We start from the raw sequence: 18418 nt of genomic DNA on the forward strand, positions 1-18418 counted from the left end.
GGATTGATGCATACCGAGCAAACATTTTCTATCGTAAGTCAATATGATTTGTGATTGAGCGCTAGTTGAAGAAAGTATAGTTATATCACGCGAATGGAATGGAGTGAGAGTCTTTTAAATCGTCTATGAGTGCAAAGAAAATATCACAGCCTGCTTTGCCCAGATAATATCGCTTGCGTGAGTGATCTTATTGGAAGTTACGAAGTTACTTCGGAAATTCGTGTGAACATTCCTTCGAAAATTTTTTTTGAAGAATTTCGTCGGTATTTTTTAGAATTCCTACACAATTTCTTTCTGTCGATTTTTGGAAAATACCTAAAACTTCAAATAATAGTTCGTTAAAAAATTCAATCGTTGAATAAATTTGATTGTAAGAAATTTGTTCGGAAAATTCTTACGAGGATTTCTTATGCATCTTCTTTGAAAATTGTTTCGTTAATACACATGGTACATTTTGAAATTCATCGTCAAATCTTTTGATTATTTCCTCGGCAATCCCGTTGGAAATCCCTTCGGCAATTTTTTTCGACAATTCCTTGGCAATTAGTTCGCAATTTATTGGACAATCCGTTGGGAAACTTCGTCGGCAATTGCTCTGGAAATTTCTGTGGGAACTCGTTCGGAATATGTTTTCTCCGGTTGGAAATTTTCCAGAAATTTATTTGGTAACTCGTTTGAAAATTGTGGCGGCAAATATCTGTGAGATTTGATTTAGCAAATCGTTTGAAGATTCCTATAGATTGTTTTTCAACAATTTTCTTTGAAATTCCTAAATAAATCTTTTTGGAAATTTCTTTGGTAATTCGTGTGGATATTTCTTAGACAAATTTCTTGCAGAAATTCTTCGATATTTTCTTTATTTGTTTATTTTTGGATATTGTATCAGACATATTTTTTTGGAATTACTTCTATTATTCCATCAGTTCTTTGGAAATTTTTAAGGACATTCCTTCGGAAATTTGTTTTTATTTTTTTAATAATGAATTACTAGTTTCCTTTTTGAAAATTGTTTTTGGAATGCATTCGGTAATTCAGTTCAGATTTTCTTCGGTTATTCCTATGGAACTCCTTTAGAGATTCTATCTTATTTGTGTAAGTATCCTTTCGGCTATTCGTTTGGAAATTCTTCAAATATTAACTTAAGTAGGAAATGTATATATGAAATATGAAATTTTTAAGAGAATCCTTTTGGTAATTTATTTATTCGTTACGAGAATTGCTTCAGCAGTTTTTCTGAGATTCCTTCAGAAGCTTTTCCAGCAATTTCTTCAAAAGCTAAAAAAATTATTAAATTTTTAAAGAAGATCCTTTGAGCTTTTTTCCATAAGTTCCTTCAGAGATTCCTGTAATAGTTCAACTTAGAATTTTTGCAGAAGTTTCTACAAAAAAAATTCCAAGAGTTTCTGTTTTTTCAGAAATTTCTCTGTTTACAACGGTTTTTTTTTTCCAAGATTCCTTCGAGTTCCCCAAGTACTTCTCCAAGTTATTGCTTTTGGAAGTTTATTTATGAATTCTTCCAAAAAATCCTACAAAAGTGCCTCTGTATTGAATTGAGTATTTTGTTCACAAGTTTCTTAGAATGTCATAGATAATCTTACCAGGAGAATCTCAAAAAATCTTTCTAAACTTGTTATAAAAATTCTAAAACGAATCCCAACGAAATTTCTTCCAAAAGTTTTTCCAGAAGTTTTTGTAAGAATTCATGCAGATACATTTTCAAAGAGTTTCTCCGAGTACTTCTCCAAGTGATTCAATTCGTAGCGAAACTTCTGGAGTGCCTGGTAAAAGTCTTGGTAGAACGCTCGTCGAAATTTCTTGATGATTTTCAAATAGAAATTTTCAGAAAATAATTCGTAAATGGCAGCCTATTTATTGCACCCATAAACAGATAGAAACGTTCCATAGAAAATCAAAAAGCGCTCCATAAAGAATGAACACATGTTCCATAAAAATGTGCAATGTTACCCATAAATAATTGAAAACGTTCCATACTTTATAAAAAATGTACCGGTAAAACATAAAATTTTTACATTAAAAGTAAAATTTTACACCGATACATAATACTGAAATGCTCCAAAATAAAATACAAATGCTCCATAGAAAAATGCAAATGTTCCATAAAAAAATAAAATTGTACCCATAAAAAACTGAATATTGCTCCATGGAAAAATTAAATTGCTCCATAAAAAATTGAAATTGCATCATAGAAAATAGATGAATTCTCCATAAGTATTATCAAACTGCACCATAGAAAATATGAATAACTCCATGAAAAATTGAAAATCCTCCATAGATAGCATATTCTCATAATTTAATTCGACAGGGCTGAATTGCTTTACATTGCACTGCTCTAGTGGTGCAAATGTTTGAAATTATGGAGAATTTTCAAGTTTTTATGGAGCAAATTGTATTTTATGTGGTGCAGTTTGATAATACTTATGGAGCATGTGTCTATTTTTTATGGTGCAATTTAATTTTTATATGGAGCAATATTCAATTTTCTATGGGTACAATTTTAATTTTTTATGGAGCATTTGCATTTTTCTATGGAACATTTGTATTTTATTATGGAGCATTTCAGTATTATTTATTGGTGCAAAATTTCACTTTTAATGAAAAAAAAAATGTTTAACCGGTACATTTTTTATAAAGTATGGAACGTTTTTATTTATTTATGGGTAACATTGCACATTTTTATGGAACATGTGTTCATTCTTTATGGAGCGCTTTTTGATATTCTATGGAGCATTTGCAATTTGTTATGGTTGCAATAACCTTTTGCCTTCGTAAATATTTCCGAACTCAAAATAAAGTTCGAAAAAATTCCCAGGAAAATTTCCGTAAATTCCCAGAGAAACTTGACGAAGAATTTGCAGAAGAACTTCCACAGGATTTTTCGAAGGAACTTCGAGAAGAGATCATGGAGAAACTGCTAGAAAAAAATCAGGGGGAACTTTGAGAATAATCCTCGGAGGAATTTGTATATTAGTTCACGAAGGAACTTGTCGAGGAGCTCCCAAGGAATTTTTAGGGGAATTTCCGGAAGATTTTCCAAAAAAAACTATTAAAAAAAATTGAATGAGATTTCCATAGAATTCTTGGAAAAAACTTTCGGAAAATTTTGTATGTATCAAGGAGATTTTGTATGTATCAAGGAGATCAAGGTATCTCCTGAATTTTTCCCTGGTGGAAAATGTTTTTCGTTTTTGCAGAAACCATTTTTAAACAAAATAACACCCAAACATGGTTTCTGCAAAAATGGAAAACATTTTCCACCACAAAAAAATTCAGAAGATACCTTGATCCATACTCTACATGTGCACGAAAACTGATTTTGAAAATATTGCTTCGTTACTTTATAAAAAAATCAAAAATCAAAAAAATGAGGATTCCTTCCAGTTTCGCCTCCTGAAGGGATCGATTTCCAAAGAAACTCACACTTTCTGGAAAATATGTAGAATATCTGGTGAAATTTGAGGAAATTTCTTGGAAGAATTTCCGTTGACAAATCTCCGGAGAAACTCGTGGAGAATTATCCAGTGGTAGTCGTGAAAAAAAAAAATCTTTGAGTTTTCACCGTCAGAACACTTGCAACAACTTCCGGCGAAAAATTCCTAGCAAACTTGGGGAGTCCTGGTAGAAGTCCTAAAAGGACTCACGCTATGTCCAAAGGGAAGTATTATGAAAATCGAATGTACCTCAAATGTTATTCCCTAGGATCGTAGCTTTGGACCTCTAGTTTCAGAATCTGTGCGGTTTAAAATATTTCATCTTGGGTTTTTTGATATTTTTGATTTTTTTTCCTGTTTTCCCATACAAATATCGAAAAAAGTCATTTTAAGGTCAATTTCGTCCCATATAAAAATGTATGGGAAAAAACCCAAGATGGATTATTTTAAACCACACATTTTCTGAATCTAGAGGTCCAAAAACATGGTTCTAGCGAATAAATTTTGAGATACATTCAGTTTTCATAATACTTCCCTTTGGACATAGCGTGGGACTCTCGTCAATTTTTTTAGAGGATTTTCAAGGAACAAGAAAGATTTAAAAGAATACAAAAAACCGTGAAAGATTCTAATTTCGAAAGAATCTCATGAAAAATTCTGTAAATTGCTGGAACTGCTGGAAAACTTTCAGGGGGAAATTTTGGAACAATTCTCAAAGGAATTCTCAAAATAGTTTCCGAAGGAACTTATCGAGGAGCTGCCGAGGAATCCCCAGGGGAATTTCTGAGTTTCTTGAAGATCTCCCAAAGGAACTGTCCAGAGAATTCTTAGACAAAAAATCTTTCAAAAGATTCTGGAGAAACTTCCAGATGAATTTTCGAAGGAACTTCTGGAAAAAAATTCAAGGAAACTTCTGAATTACTTCTCAGATGAACTTCTGGAACAATTCCCGGAGGAATTCTTGGGTGAATTCTTGGAGAAATTTTTGGAAGAATTACCGATGGTTCTTTTGAAATAGATTACGGAGGAACTTCTGCTAAAGAATTATGGTAAAAACATAACGAAGAATACCCGGGAAAATCCAAAAACGTTCGAAAGAGATACCACTAGCACTTTCTGAGAAATTCATGCAAGAATTTTTCAAAGAAATTTATGGAAAATATGTAAGAAATGTTGAAAGAATAACCTAAGGAATTTCTGGTAAAATTTTGCGTTCCGAAAAGTTTGCGGGCCTGGTTCTTGCTGTCAAACCCCATGTTATGGAATTATATAATTTTAAATCTGGTGACGCTGTTATGATTAGTGACTGTCGCGCTTATATCAGAAGCCAGAGGCAGATAATCGCCATATTCTGATTTTTCTTGAGAGGCATAATATATGTGAATTTTCAGACCGTTTCAAATGACACTTAACAGAGTCAGTTTTTTTCGATTTTTTTTGTTTTTTTTTGTTTTAATTAGCTGTAACTTAAGCATGGTTGAATTTAGGAAACAAATATGCATCGCTTTTTATTGAAACTAGAACGTAAAATCTATTTTTTGAAATTAATAGTCTCAAGATTTTTTTCCTTTTGGTTGTTTTAAAAATCGATGAAAACTAATTATTCGAGAAAAACTAGTTTGAAGCATTTGACCATCCCTCATCTATAGAGCCAACTTTCTACTGATAAATAATTTACAAATAATCTTAGGATAAGATTTTTGGAAATTTGAAATTATATGACATATAACGTAGATCAGAAAAGTAGATTACTCTCAGTGTATTGTTTTTTTTTTTTCTAAAAGTCCTTCAAATGTCTTCACACATCTTCTAAGATATCATTTTAAAAATAAGAAGACAATTCACACCGTCTTCAGCCAAAGGCTGCACAGACTGAACACATTTACTTACACTAGACAACGGACAACACACATAACGTTCAATGGCCCAGGGATGAGTTTTTCGTTCGACGAAAAGTTTTCATCGACTGGAGCGGGAATCGATACGTCTAGACGACTGGCGCCGCTAACCGCACGGCCACGAATCCCATAATTATAGATATAACAAATCGTTTTCTAGTTATACTTTTTGGAAGGAGAGAATTATATTTTTTATGCACGAAAAACATTTTTAGAAACAAATTCATGAATGAGCTGATTTTTATTTTAATTGAAAAAGGTCGCATCTACGCGATTCGTGCGTTACATACAATAGAAGGTCATACACTCGACATTAAACCCATTGAAAATAATGGAGTCTTTCCTAAACAAATATTCATATTGGAAGTTGGAAGGACTTTTCGGCCGAGAAATTGAGTTTCGAAGCTCAGTTCGACAGAATGAGTTTTTTCCTTATTAGCAAAAAAATCGGAAGCTCATAAGCTTTCCAGCATCCGGGATGTATGCTTCGGAAGATTTCCATCCTTCTCACCATATACAAGTTTTGAGCGGCAGCCATCGAAGGAACACAGGATCCATATGTCGAACAGTAGGTATTGCTCCAAGTGAGCCACCGAGAACAGTCCCCAGCATCACAAGTGTGGATTTTGCTAGTTAAACACAAAATCTAATTAAAATTAAATCAAATGAAATTTAGATGAACGTTTTTGTGCTGCTGCTGCTGCGGAGTTTGAGTTTCAATTTTTCCTGGGCGAACGTATGAGCGAACGAGCTGACTCTTTTGTTTTAGTTTTGGTTGTTTCCTCCCGGTTTCGTTTGATTTCCAGCTAGCTAGAGGTATGTAGCTAGCCTAGCATTTCTCGTGACAACTTTGATTTTCGAGTCAATTGCCAACGGCTAGATTAGCTTCCATCAGTTGTAGTAGTTCGCCGTTTCCGAAAGACTATTCGAAAGGCAATGGAAGCTTGACTTTATCGCCATCGACTCGACCGGTTATCTAATGCGGTACAATTTTGAGAAAAGTAAGAACCTGTCGCCTCGTCCCGAATTAGCATTATTGCTTTTCTATGGAAATTTGACCAATTTTCTTAAGCCTCCTTTTATTCGACCGCCGTCTTTGCGCCCCAACTTACGGGTTGAAAACTTTAATCCCTTCGGTATTGTTGGTCGCTCGACGGTCAGGCCATCAGCCGGCCGTGTTGTTGGTGTTGCGATTATACGAGAAAATTATCTTCCGTGAACTTACCGGCAAATGATGCACTCCTTCCCGTTCTGGTACTGTCCGTTTGGTCCCCAGCGGCGGGGCAGCTCCAGGATCGAAAGTCCTCGAGGGCCGCTAAGTGCCAGGAAGGTGCCCTCCGTCGATGGCAGGATTTTCTCCACGGTAAAGTTTTGCGGTGCCGATGGAATTAGCGTCTGTAAAGCAGAAGCGGAAATAATACTCGGTAATTAAAGAATGATTCACGGAATTTTTCGGTTCATCAAGGCGAAGGAGGGTGCACAAGTGTCTATAATAAAAATTTTGAATTACGGCCCATTGGCGTTGGTGAGCACGACGGGAGTGCCCGTTTTCTCCGTAACTCATTAATGAGATTTACTTCCGATGCTGGAAAAGATTCTCTCCCTTCTTTGAATTTTCCGAGGGAAGTCATTCGATGACTTTACTAGGTCTTTCGGAATAACTTTTTTTTGAGCGCGCAATAAATATGAATAATTGATATCCACTGATAATAAACATTCCGTTCTGTATATTAGAACCGATGATAAGCAACGAGGGCTAGAAAGGCAATGTATCAATAAGGAGACAGAATGTGAGTGATTATGAATTTAAAATTAGATGAGGCGATATTTTTTCTTCAGAGTTTGCATCTCTGGAAATTTAACTGAAATTTATTACGGTGAGATTATTCTTCTCTAAGAAAAAAGGAAAAAATAATTATACTCTAACTTTTAGCAGAAAATTGAAGGAAAACGAACACCGGCAAATAAAGACACTAGTATGGCATAAGCATTTGGAGCTAGATATACGGAGGAAATACTCGTGTCTTACCCTTGCATCCTTCTAATAATGCATAGGTATTCAGAAAACTTACTAAAACACTATCCAGAAAGGCTGGCCGATATAATACTTGTTGCATTATAATATAATATAATAATGGTTGCTGTTTCGGATAGGACAAAGAAACTTTGGGCACGTCTTGTTAGCAGCTACTGCAGCTTCAAAGCTGTAATTATTAAATTTTTAGTTTAGGGTCGAAATTGCACAAATAATTTCACTTACATTTTCGTGTACTTCTCCCTATCGAAACTCTTCAAGTCGTTTGCAAGAATGCGATATTGCGTGACTAATGCCTAATAGTTAATAGATAGTTAACATTTTTCAATGGGAAATTCAATTGTGTCGCAAACTTACGCATAGATTAAGGTTACAAATCAATTCACGAACTACACTAGTCACGTCGTCGTACTAATAGGCTTAGGATACTGTTAAGATATAAACGTTTGAATTAAGCAATTCATAGTAATTAAATAGGATAATAAATTTACCCGGCCAACAATTGATTTGATACTCGAATAGTTAATCAATACTAGAAACAATTGTTTGAGAAAAATGAATTCTAAACGACCAGAAATTGTCCTCTTCGATTGCTTATATGATTCAGCATCACCTCGCACTTTTGCCTTATCATCATTCGATCAGATGTCAATCTATTTCGCATCTACGCTTCCTACCGTCATCTGTCTATTAGACAGTAGAGGGTGATACGGAACTCACCGTGGCGTTGCTGAACACTGCTGCCCTGTGGTTATTTTTTACATTCCCCCTCCCGTGAAGTTCCGGGGAATCCTCATCTGCACACTGATTCCGATTTGAACTAACGTCCAGTAATGCTAGCTTAACGGCAGGCCGCGTTAGCACTCCATCTTTCGTTCGTACGACTGCTCTTCTGGTCTGTCCATCCTTGCCTCTTATCACTTCAATAATCCGTCCTCGCAGCCATCCGCTCCGTTTGCTCTCATCAACTACAAACACGATGTCTCCGGTATCCAACGGTTTTGTAGATTGAAACCACTTTGTACGCCTAGTCAACGTTGGCAGATACTCCAGAACCCACCGCTTCCAGAATTGATCCACTAAGTACTGAGAAAGTTTCCAGCTATCTCGTAGAATAGTTCCTTCGACTGTGAACGCTGATCTTGGTTGAACAACTCCTGTAGAACCGTAGAGCAAGAAGTGGTTCGGTGTTAGAGCCTCTTGATCGGCGTCATCGATCGGAATGAAAGTCAGCGGTCGTGAATTGATAATTGCTTCTGCCTCCAATACTACGGTCTCCAACACTTCGTCACTTGGGTGCTGGGGGTGTCCTGCGATAGCTGCCATTGCGGTCTTGACAGAGCGAACCATCCGCTCCCAACATCCGCCCATGTGGGGTGCCGATGGCGGATTGAAGTGCCACGTTGTCCTGGCATTCGTGAAAGTTACCGCGCAGTTCTCATGGATTGATTGGATCTGCTCACAAAGTAGACTGTTCGCTCCCTTGAAACAGGTCCCGTTGTCAGAGTAAAACGTAACCGGGGCTCCTCTGCGGCTGACGAATCGACGAATGGCCATTACGCAGGACTGCGTAGTCAAGCTGTGTACGATTTCTAAATGCACAGCACGTATGGTGAGACACGTGAACAGTGCCACCCAGCGTTTCACCAAGCTTCGTCCCTGTTTGACTAATAGAGGGCCGAAGTAATCCACTCCACTATAACTGAATGCCCGGATGTTCGGAGTTAGCCGTACAGCTGGAAGCGGTGCCATCATGGGGGGTCTGGGTTCGGCTTTCTTTATTTTACAGTGCTGGCATTCATTAGAAATCCGTTTGATGATAGATCGTAGTTGGGGAACTCTGAAGCGTTGTCGAACTTCGTTGAAGACTGTATTGTTGTTGCCATGTAGAAAACGGCGGTGATAACTATCAACCAAGAGGCGAGTAGTGGGATGATCTTTCGGCAATATCACTGGATATTTCGTTTCAAAAGAAGCGCTAGGTGCTGCCAAAATCCTACTGTTCATCCTAATCACCCCCGAATCATCTATAAACGGCGATTCTGTATATAGTTTGCTGCACTTTTCCAGACTTATCGGTTCCTCCGTTGGATGCTGACTGTTATATTCCAGCGCAGTATATTCGTCCGGAAAGGCTTGAAACTGCGTCTGACGCCACAAAAGATTTTCTCCCTGTAGCAGCTCGTCACTAGTTAAGATTCCATGGATTTTCTCATTCCGAAACTTTTTTAACGCCCGATACACATATGCTGCCGTCCGAATCAATCGATTCCAATTGGAGAACCTTGTCACATCGATAAGTGGTTGTGGTAGTTCCCGATGGAGATGGTAGACAGCGCGAGTTAACGACGTTGCCAACCAAGAGTTCGACATTCCACACGGCAGTTGGCAGAGTCAGCAGAAATCATCATGGTAACAGCGATCGATAGGTCGATGGGTCGGACGTGGTGCCCATCGCATGAGGTGCTGATGCAGCAGCTACCGGCGTACGTTCATCGGTTAGGTGTAACTTAGCTAGGGCCAATAAAGTTAGTCTTTAGTTAGTAGTAAAGAGGTGTAGACCTTTTTTTAAAAAGAAGTCCCGGTAGCGAAACTCCGAACTGGCGCCCGAATAGGGACCTGCTGAAGTGGAAATCGTATAAGTTCCTCGGTGAAAAATCGTAAATTCAGTGTTAGTGCAAAAATCCTCGAAAAGTGGAATATCACAAACTCCACACGATTGGTCCAAGGAGCCAAGTACATATCACAAAAGGGTCCCACGAGCCCCACCGTAGCAACCGAAGCAGAGATCAGGACACAGTAGCCAGCCGGCTCGATCGTCATCAGGACCCCCAGTAGCACCGCAGCAAACAGGACAACCCGAAGTGACTGCCTGGTTTCTCTCCACAAGCAGAGGTTCCCGAAAATCATCCCCAAAAGTCCAATGAAGGTGTTGGCAATTTCGTGAGTACAAAAAAAAACATACTTTTACTAAATACTAGTGATCGTCCCTCCGAAAATTTAGTGTTTTAAAGTGACAAGTGATATTGTGTTTCCAAAGTGTCGAAAAAAAGACAAAGAGTCGGTCTTTACTTCTCCAACATCATGAATCAAGCGGAGGCTAACATTCGGGAGGTACCACCTCCACCTGCTTTAACCACACAGCAATTTATTGATCTCGGTAGAGTTCCGGATTTTGTCCGCGACGTTAAATCATTCAGTGGTGACCCAACCAAATTAATTGATTGGATCACAGATGTGGAAGCAATTTTTAGAACATACCGGGATAGTGGTGCGACACAAACGCAATTAAACGTCCTAGAAAGAACGATTAGAAGAAAAATCGACGGCGAAGCAGCCGATATTTTGAATTCCAATAACATATCGTCCTCATGGGCCGATATTAAAACCACCCTGGTCTTGTATTACAGAGATCAGAGGGATATTAAAACTCTTGACTATCAATTAACCTCCATAAAGAAAACGCCTGACGAAAGCCTTAGCACCTACTACAGCCGAGTCACGGAACTGCTATCTCTTATGATCGCACAGGTACAAACGGACGAAAAATTAAAAGAAAACGCCGCTGCTCATATAGACTACTTTCGAGATAAGGCTCTCGATGCATTCATTAGAGGACTAGATAAGCCTCTGAGTATTTTGCTTAAAAGTACAAACCCTCGAACGTTAGGTCAAGCTTTTAACTTCTGTGTTGAGTACCATAACATGGATATTCGCACAGCCCCATTTAGAAATGAATTTGGTAATCATTCAACACCGAAACCGCGAGAACCACCAAAATTACCCCCAAGACCACAGTCTATGCAACCGAGGCCATTCATACCACCTCCACCACCTCCAAGAAGACCAAACTTTTTCCAAAACTATGCTTTACCTCCTAAACCGATTCCACAAACTAACCCGTTTAGACCAAATCCACAAAACGCATTTAGGCCATTTCAAAACAACCCATTCAGATCATTCCAAAACACTCCATTTGGAACCCCGAAACCAGAGCCTATGGAATTAGATTCCAGTGGTCAAACGCGAATGATAAATTACGGCAACCGTCCGGTAATGAATTTGAAACGTTCTCACCCACCGTCACTGCAACAACACCAAGCATTTAAACGACAAGCGCACCCGCTAGAAGCTTCCTATGCAAACCCCGAATACTACGGATACCCCGATTATGACTACGATTATGGGTACGAACAGTATTGGGATGAAACTCAATACGACGGCTCGTATGAACAATCCGAGCAAGCTGCACATGACCAACCCGAGCAAGCTGCATTGATAGAGGTCAACGATCAAGACAGGAACAATGCTCAAGAAACTAATTTTTTAGAATGGCACCCGAGTTGGTAATACCAACGATGCCATACATCAATTTGAAAACCAGTATCGGTGAATTTCCATTTTTGATCGACACTGGTGCCAATATCAATTTAATACACCCCATGCTAGCCAACAATTATTCACTCCGAAAACCATATTATTTCGAAGCTAACAACATAAGTTGTGCCAACGGAAGGTTCAAGGCTAAAAAAGCAATCGATGTAAACTTTTTTCAACCAAAAATAAATCATTACGCCCAATTTTTACTACATGACTTCCATCCATTCTTTCATGGAATTATTGGAACCGGCGTGCTAAACGCACTTAATGCAAAAATCGACCTGCAAAACAACACATTGCAGTTACACAAAGAAAATGATTTTTTATGCGTCCCACTTCTAAAATATTCCCCCCAGCAAACAGTTACGAATGCATCAAGTAACACTGCTGAACAAAGCACACCTCATGAAGCTCAAACGGCTTGCCAAGCAAATCCGACCGAGCATGCATACCGAACGTCTCATCTTTCACCAGACGAGAAAACACAGCTGTTAAGGGTGTTGAACCGGTACGAGGAAGTGTTTCATAAACCCGACGCAAAATTGACATGTAGCACTGTCGTTGAATGTGCTATTAATACCATAGATGAAATACCTATTCACCAAAAAGTATATCCATATCCTGCTGCATATGCTGCAGAGGTGAATAAACAGGTTGATAAGCTTCTGCAAGATGGAATTATAAGACCATCACGATCCGCATGGACGTCTCCAGTGTGGATCGTTCCCAAAAAATCCGACGCCTCCGGAGAAAAAAAATTTCGAATGGTAGTGGACTACCGTAAATTAAACGAAAAAACTACTTCAGACAGGTATCCAATGCCTGAAATAAATTATGTCATTGACCAATTAAAAGGTCAACAGTATTTTATCACCCTCGACTTAGCCTCTGGTTTTCACCAGATAAAAATGAAAGAGAGTGACATCGAGAAAACCGCATTCTCAATCAACAACGGCAAATACGAGTTCACCCGTATGCCGTTTGGCCTTAAAAATGCTCCCGCAATTTTCCAACGAGCAATCGATGACGTATTGAGGGAACATATTGGCAAAATATGTTACGTCTATATTGACGACGTAATTATTTTCGGAAAGACACTCGAAGAGGTACTTAAAAACCTCGAAATAATTTTAAAGGCGTTAAACGATGCCAATTTGAAAATTCAGTTGGATAAGTCAGAATTCCTTCATAACGAAATCGAATTTCTTGGCTACATAATCACTTCCAGCGGTATTAAACCGAACATTAAAAAAATCGAGGCGATTGAAAATTACCCAGAACCTTCAACTATCAAAGAGCTTAGATCATTTCTGGGAATGATGGGCTATTACAGACGGTTCGTAAAGGACTTTGCAAAAATTGCAAAACCCCTTACAAACCTTCTGAGAGGGGAGGCATGCACATCGAACAAAAAGGTGAAATTAAACGAGTCAGAAAAATCTTGCTTTCAGAAAATGAGAAGTATCTTATCTTCATCAGATATTTTAATCTACCCCGATTATAGCAAAGTATTCATACTCACGACAGACGCATCCGACTATGCCATCGGAGCTGTCTTGTCGCAAGGCGAAACGGGTAAAGATAAACCCATTCACTTTGCTTCAAGAACTCTTTCGAGGTCAGAAGAAGGGTTCTCTGTACCAGAGAAAGAAATGTTAGCTATTTATTGGGCCTTGCAAACATTTAGAAATTATTTATACGGCTCAAAAGTCAAAATTCTTACTGATCACCAACCCCTAACGTTTTCTCTTTCTGCAAAGAATACCAATGCGAAGCTGAAACGCTGGAAAGCGTATCTTGAAGAGCACGACCATACTATTGAATATAAACCCGGCAAAAGCAACGTAGTTGCGGATGCCCTCAGCCGGATAGTCTGTTCAATGACCGCTACACAACACTCAGCGGATAATAGCGACCATTTTTATATAAAATCAACGGAAGCACCAATAAACGTGTTTAGGCATCAAGTAATTTTAAAGCACGGTCCAGACAAAATAACGACCGAACACCCATTTGAAAATTTCACTAGAATCAATGTTACTATCAACGAAATTAACGAAAACTCCCTATTACAGGTACTAAAAAACCACTTCGACTTGAGCAGACTGAACGGACTTTTAACATCTGAAGAAATAATGGGAAAATTACAAGAAGTGTATAAGAAACACTTTGGAGATAAAAAGATGTTAAAAATTCGTTTTACGCAAGGTCAACTTCAGGATATCCGAGAGGAAGACGAGCAATGGAATATCGTCTATAAAGAACATTATCGCGCACATCGAGGTGCTGAAGAGAACAAGCAACAACTTTTGAGGAAGTTTTATTTTCCAAAACTTTCTCAAAAGGTACGCGATTTTACCGCAAACTGTAAAATTTGCCATGAGAACAAGTATGAACGGAATCCATCCAAGCATCCAATCCAAGAAACCCCTATTCCGAAATCGCCGTTTGAAATCTCCCATATCGACATTCTATTTTTAGAAAATGAGACCTTCTTGACATATATTGACAAATTTTCAAAATTCGCCCAAATCAGGCCAGTAGCTTCCAGAGCCGCTGTCGATTTGATACCAGCAATAAAAGACCTACTGACAAAATACAAAACTCCTGACATACTAGTAATGGACGGTGAAAAATCTTTCGCCACCGGTGAACTACTAAATTTCTATAATCAAAATAATATTGAAACATACATTACGGCCACTGGTCGTAGTGAAATGAATGGAATAGTGGAACGGTTCCACTCTACGATTCTAGAAATTTATAGGATTACCAAAGCTGAAAATCCAACGATGACTTTACATGACTTGCTGATACTGTCAGTAAACAAATACAACAACACAATCCATAGTGCGACAAAACACACACCGCAGGAAATTATTTTGCCATCTGCCCGAAGCCCCGAGATCGTCGAATCAGTTTATAAAAATTTAATCGAAAAGCAAAAAATTGATTTAAAATTCCACAACAAACATAGGAAAGGTAAACCCTTCAAAGAGAACCAAGAAGTGTATGAAAAAACACGCCAAAGGGTAAAACATAAGCCTCGCTATAAAAAAGTGACAATAGATAGAGTTAACCGAAGCACTGTTTTGACAAAGGACGGAAGACGAATTCACAAAGACGACCTAAAAATACGACAAATAAAATAATAATCTCTTCCTCTCTAGATCTTCTATCCTTTGGATACTTTGGACATGTCAACCAACCGCAACTCAGACGATAGACATACGACAAATAAACAACCAGTCGCTAATCGCCCTCGACCACGGGCCAGCAAGGATCCAAAACGGTTCATATTACTATTTACACCATTTCAACCTAACTTCAATTAGAATCTATGTGGATATATTAAGTAATCAGTTTGAAAATCTCTCACCAAATCTGTTTTCACCAATCATATCTCAACAGTTCAAAACTATCCACTTGCTCCTTCAGAGACTTTCCCCCATCAGGAGACAAAAGCGCTGGGATCGGGTAGGTACGATTTGGAAGTATATAGCCGGGACACCAGACGCTGAGGATTTAAAAGTGATTAATTCCTCCATCAATAATCTAATCTCAAATAATAATCAACAGGTAAAGATCAATAGAGAAATCACTCTCCAACTAAAAGAAGTAGCCTTCAAAACCAAAGAAGCGATACAACTTTTCAATTCAAAAACAACAGAGTTTAATGCTATATCAATTTTAGAAAACCTTAAAGTTCTGTCCCAAAAACTCGAACATATCTTAGAAACGATTACATTAGCAAAGATAGGAATTTTGAATACTATTATACTTAGCGATAACGAAATCACTACATTTATTCATGACTTAGCTAGGGAAAAGATCATCGTAGTCACCGCAGCAGAGGCCATCTCCTACGCATCTACATCCATCGCCACCAATCAAAAAGAAATCGCGCTTCTAATTAAACTACCGAAGCTCGACAGCAAAATTTATCAGAAGATTCACATACACCCCATCACCCACAATAATCAACAACTCCATTTACCGAACAGGAATTTTTTGGTTCATAACAACGAAACGCTCATCGCCAACTCCCTAAAGTCGAATATATTCAAGCTCAGTGAGGTAAGACTGGAAACGTCTACATGTATACCAAATCTCCTACAAGGGCAGCCAGCCACCTGTAACTACACCATGAATCCAACATCCGAAGAAGTCGTCACCATAGACGATCAACATCTGCTGATCAATACAGTACGAAACCTCACCATAAAATCTAACTGTGGATTGTCAGAAAGGAATCTATCGGGAGCCTACCTGATATCTTACGACAACTGTACGGTCAACGTGAGTAGCATCATGGTCAGCAACATTATCCAACACTTAACAGGAAAACCAATTCATTTATCACTGGATGGTCTTGCAATAACCAAAGGCAAGCAAATATTTAATCTGAGTTTGGAACATCTAAACCTCCTACAAACGGAAACAAGGAGAGATTTGGAGCAAATACGTCTGGAGAACAACAGCATCCAATGGACCCCTTGGTCAATCTTCGGAACATTCTCGTTCACCCCTACCGTAATCGGCTTAGCCATATTTTTTAGTATTCTCGCCCACAGGAAAGCTATGAAGATCCAGTTTACCCAACCATCTAGGGAAGTACCTATCACTACGGACATGAAAGTTGGCTTCCAACACACGAATTTGGAAGATGTAATTCGGACGGAGCCTCATCACTTGGGCCGGGCAAGTTAACGACGTTGCCAACCAAGAGTTCGACATTCCACACGGCAGTTGGCAGAGTCAGCAGAAATCATCATGGTAACAGCGATCGATAGGTCGATGGGTCGGACGTGGTGCCCATCGCATGAGGTGCTGATGCAGCAGCTACCGGCGTACGTTCATCGGTTAGGTGTAACTTAGCTAGGGCCAATAAAGTTAGTCTTTAGTTAGTAGTAAAGAGGTGTAGACCTTTTTTTAAAAAGAAGTCCCGGTAGCGAAACTCCGAACTCGCGTACTTCCTCTTCTGTGTAACACTGTTGTTTCTGGACCTGCTTCGGCCATTCCGATTTGGATTGGTAGAGAAAAAGTTCTCCGATGTACCAGCGACTGTCCGGTAGAAAGTCTGGTCCGCATCCCCATTTCGTGGCCAAGTCGGCTACATTCTGCTTCGATGGAACGTGATGCCACTCGTCAATGTTAGAGCTGTTGAGAATTTCTCCTACTCGGAACGCTACATAGGGATGATACCTTCGGCTATCGGATTTAATCCAAGCGAGGGCTGTTGTGGAATCTGTCCAGAAATAACGCTCTTCGATGTTGAGATTCAGAGCTGCCTTGACTGTTTCCATTAGTCGGCATCCAATAATACAAGCTTGGAGTTCCAGCCGAGGAATCGACAGTGGTTTCAAAGGGGCTACTTTTGTTTTAGCTGCAACGAGAACACAGTGGATAGCTCCAGCTTGCACTATACGCAAATAGGCCGCGCATGCATAAGCTTGCTCGCTGGCGTCGACAAATACGTGCAGCTGTATGTTTGCAGGTATTTGGCTGCTAGTCGAACCGAAGAAACAACGTGGAACTTCAACTTCCTGTAAACGCTCCAGTAGACGAATCCAATCTCTCCACATTTGGTGCAGCTCCGGCGCAATCACTTCATCCCATTCTGTACCCGTCCTCCAAATGTGTTGCATTAGAATTTTGCCGTGGACGACGAAATGAGCGATGAATCCATAGGGATCGAACAGCGACATCACCAGCCGTAGCACTTGCCGCTTTGTGGGCATGACTGACTGCACTAGAAACTGTTTCAAATCCTCTTTTAGCACTACGTCGAATGTGAACACATCCTCATTTGGCTTCCACACCATCCCGAGTACACGCTCGATGTTTACCGAGCCATCTAGATCAAGCGACTTCTTGTGCAAGCTCCTTGGCTCTCCCAACTGCCGCAAGACTTCTGGGGAGTTTGAAACGAAGTTTCGAATTTCGAAGCCACCTAGAGCGTGTACGTGCCTTACATCCTTTACCAGCTTTACTGCTTTTTCTATGGAGTCTACGCTGTCGAGGTAATCATCGACATAGTGCGCGTTGATGATCGCTTCAGCTGCTTCTGGGAAGTCCGACTCCAACTCTTTTGCGTTTTTGTTCTTGACGAACTGAGACGAGCAAGGCGAGCATGTTGCTCCAAATGTTGCCACGTCCATCACGTAGATTTGGGGTTCTTCATCTGGGTGCTCACGAAATATGAACCGTTGATACTGCTTGTCCCGAGGTATGATCCGAATTTGATGGAACATTTCGCGGATGTCTCCACACACCGCGATCGATCTCTGCCTGAACCTCAGCAGAACAGCAAACAACGACGTCAGCATGTCCGGTCCTTTCAGCAGCATGTCGTTGAACGACGTTCCATGTACTTGCGCAGCAGCATCCCAGATAAGACGGATTTTCTCCGGCTTCTTTGGGTTTCTTACTACCCCCAGTGGAAGGAACCAAGTTTGACACGAATCGGTGGATTCTAGCTCTTCTTGGGTAATCTTGTGCGCGTAGCCTTTCGCCTCATAGTCACGTATAAGAGCAATAACTTTGTTTCTCAGGCCTTCATCCTTATTGAGTCGCTTTTCTAAACACTGTAGTCTACGCATTGCTAGTGGATAGCTGTCTGGAAATACAGGTTTGTCGTATCTCCAGAGCAATCC

General features: G+C 39.5%; 2 protein-coding genes across 2 annotated transcripts in view; one reads left to right on the forward strand and one right to left on the reverse strand.

The window, feature by feature from the left end:
• The window catches only part of LOC109421805 (nuclear pore complex protein Nup88), a 250163-nt gene that overhangs the window by 159377 nt on the left and 72368 nt on the right, over positions 1 to 18418 (reverse strand). Inside the window, exon 2 of the mRNA XM_029876835.2 lies at positions 6573 to 6742. Coding sequence (XP_029732695.1) covers positions 6573 to 6742 — 170 coding nt within the window. The remainder of the gene's footprint in view (positions 1 to 6572; positions 6743 to 18418) is intronic.
• Positions 9730 to 16472, forward strand: LOC115268714 (uncharacterized). The gene is made up of 2 exons (XM_029876836.2): positions 9730 to 10325; positions 14933 to 16472. The coding sequence occupies exons 1-2, from the start codon at positions 10306 to 10308 to the stop codon at positions 16470 to 16472; spliced, it is 1560 nt and encodes a 519-aa protein (XP_029732696.1). The 5' UTR covers positions 9730 to 10305.

This window comes from Aedes albopictus, chromosome 3 (assembly GCF_035046485.1).
Source record: "Aedes albopictus strain Foshan chromosome 3, AalbF5, whole genome shotgun sequence".
Taxonomy (NCBI): Eukaryota; Metazoa; Arthropoda; class Insecta; order Diptera; family Culicidae; genus Aedes; species Aedes albopictus.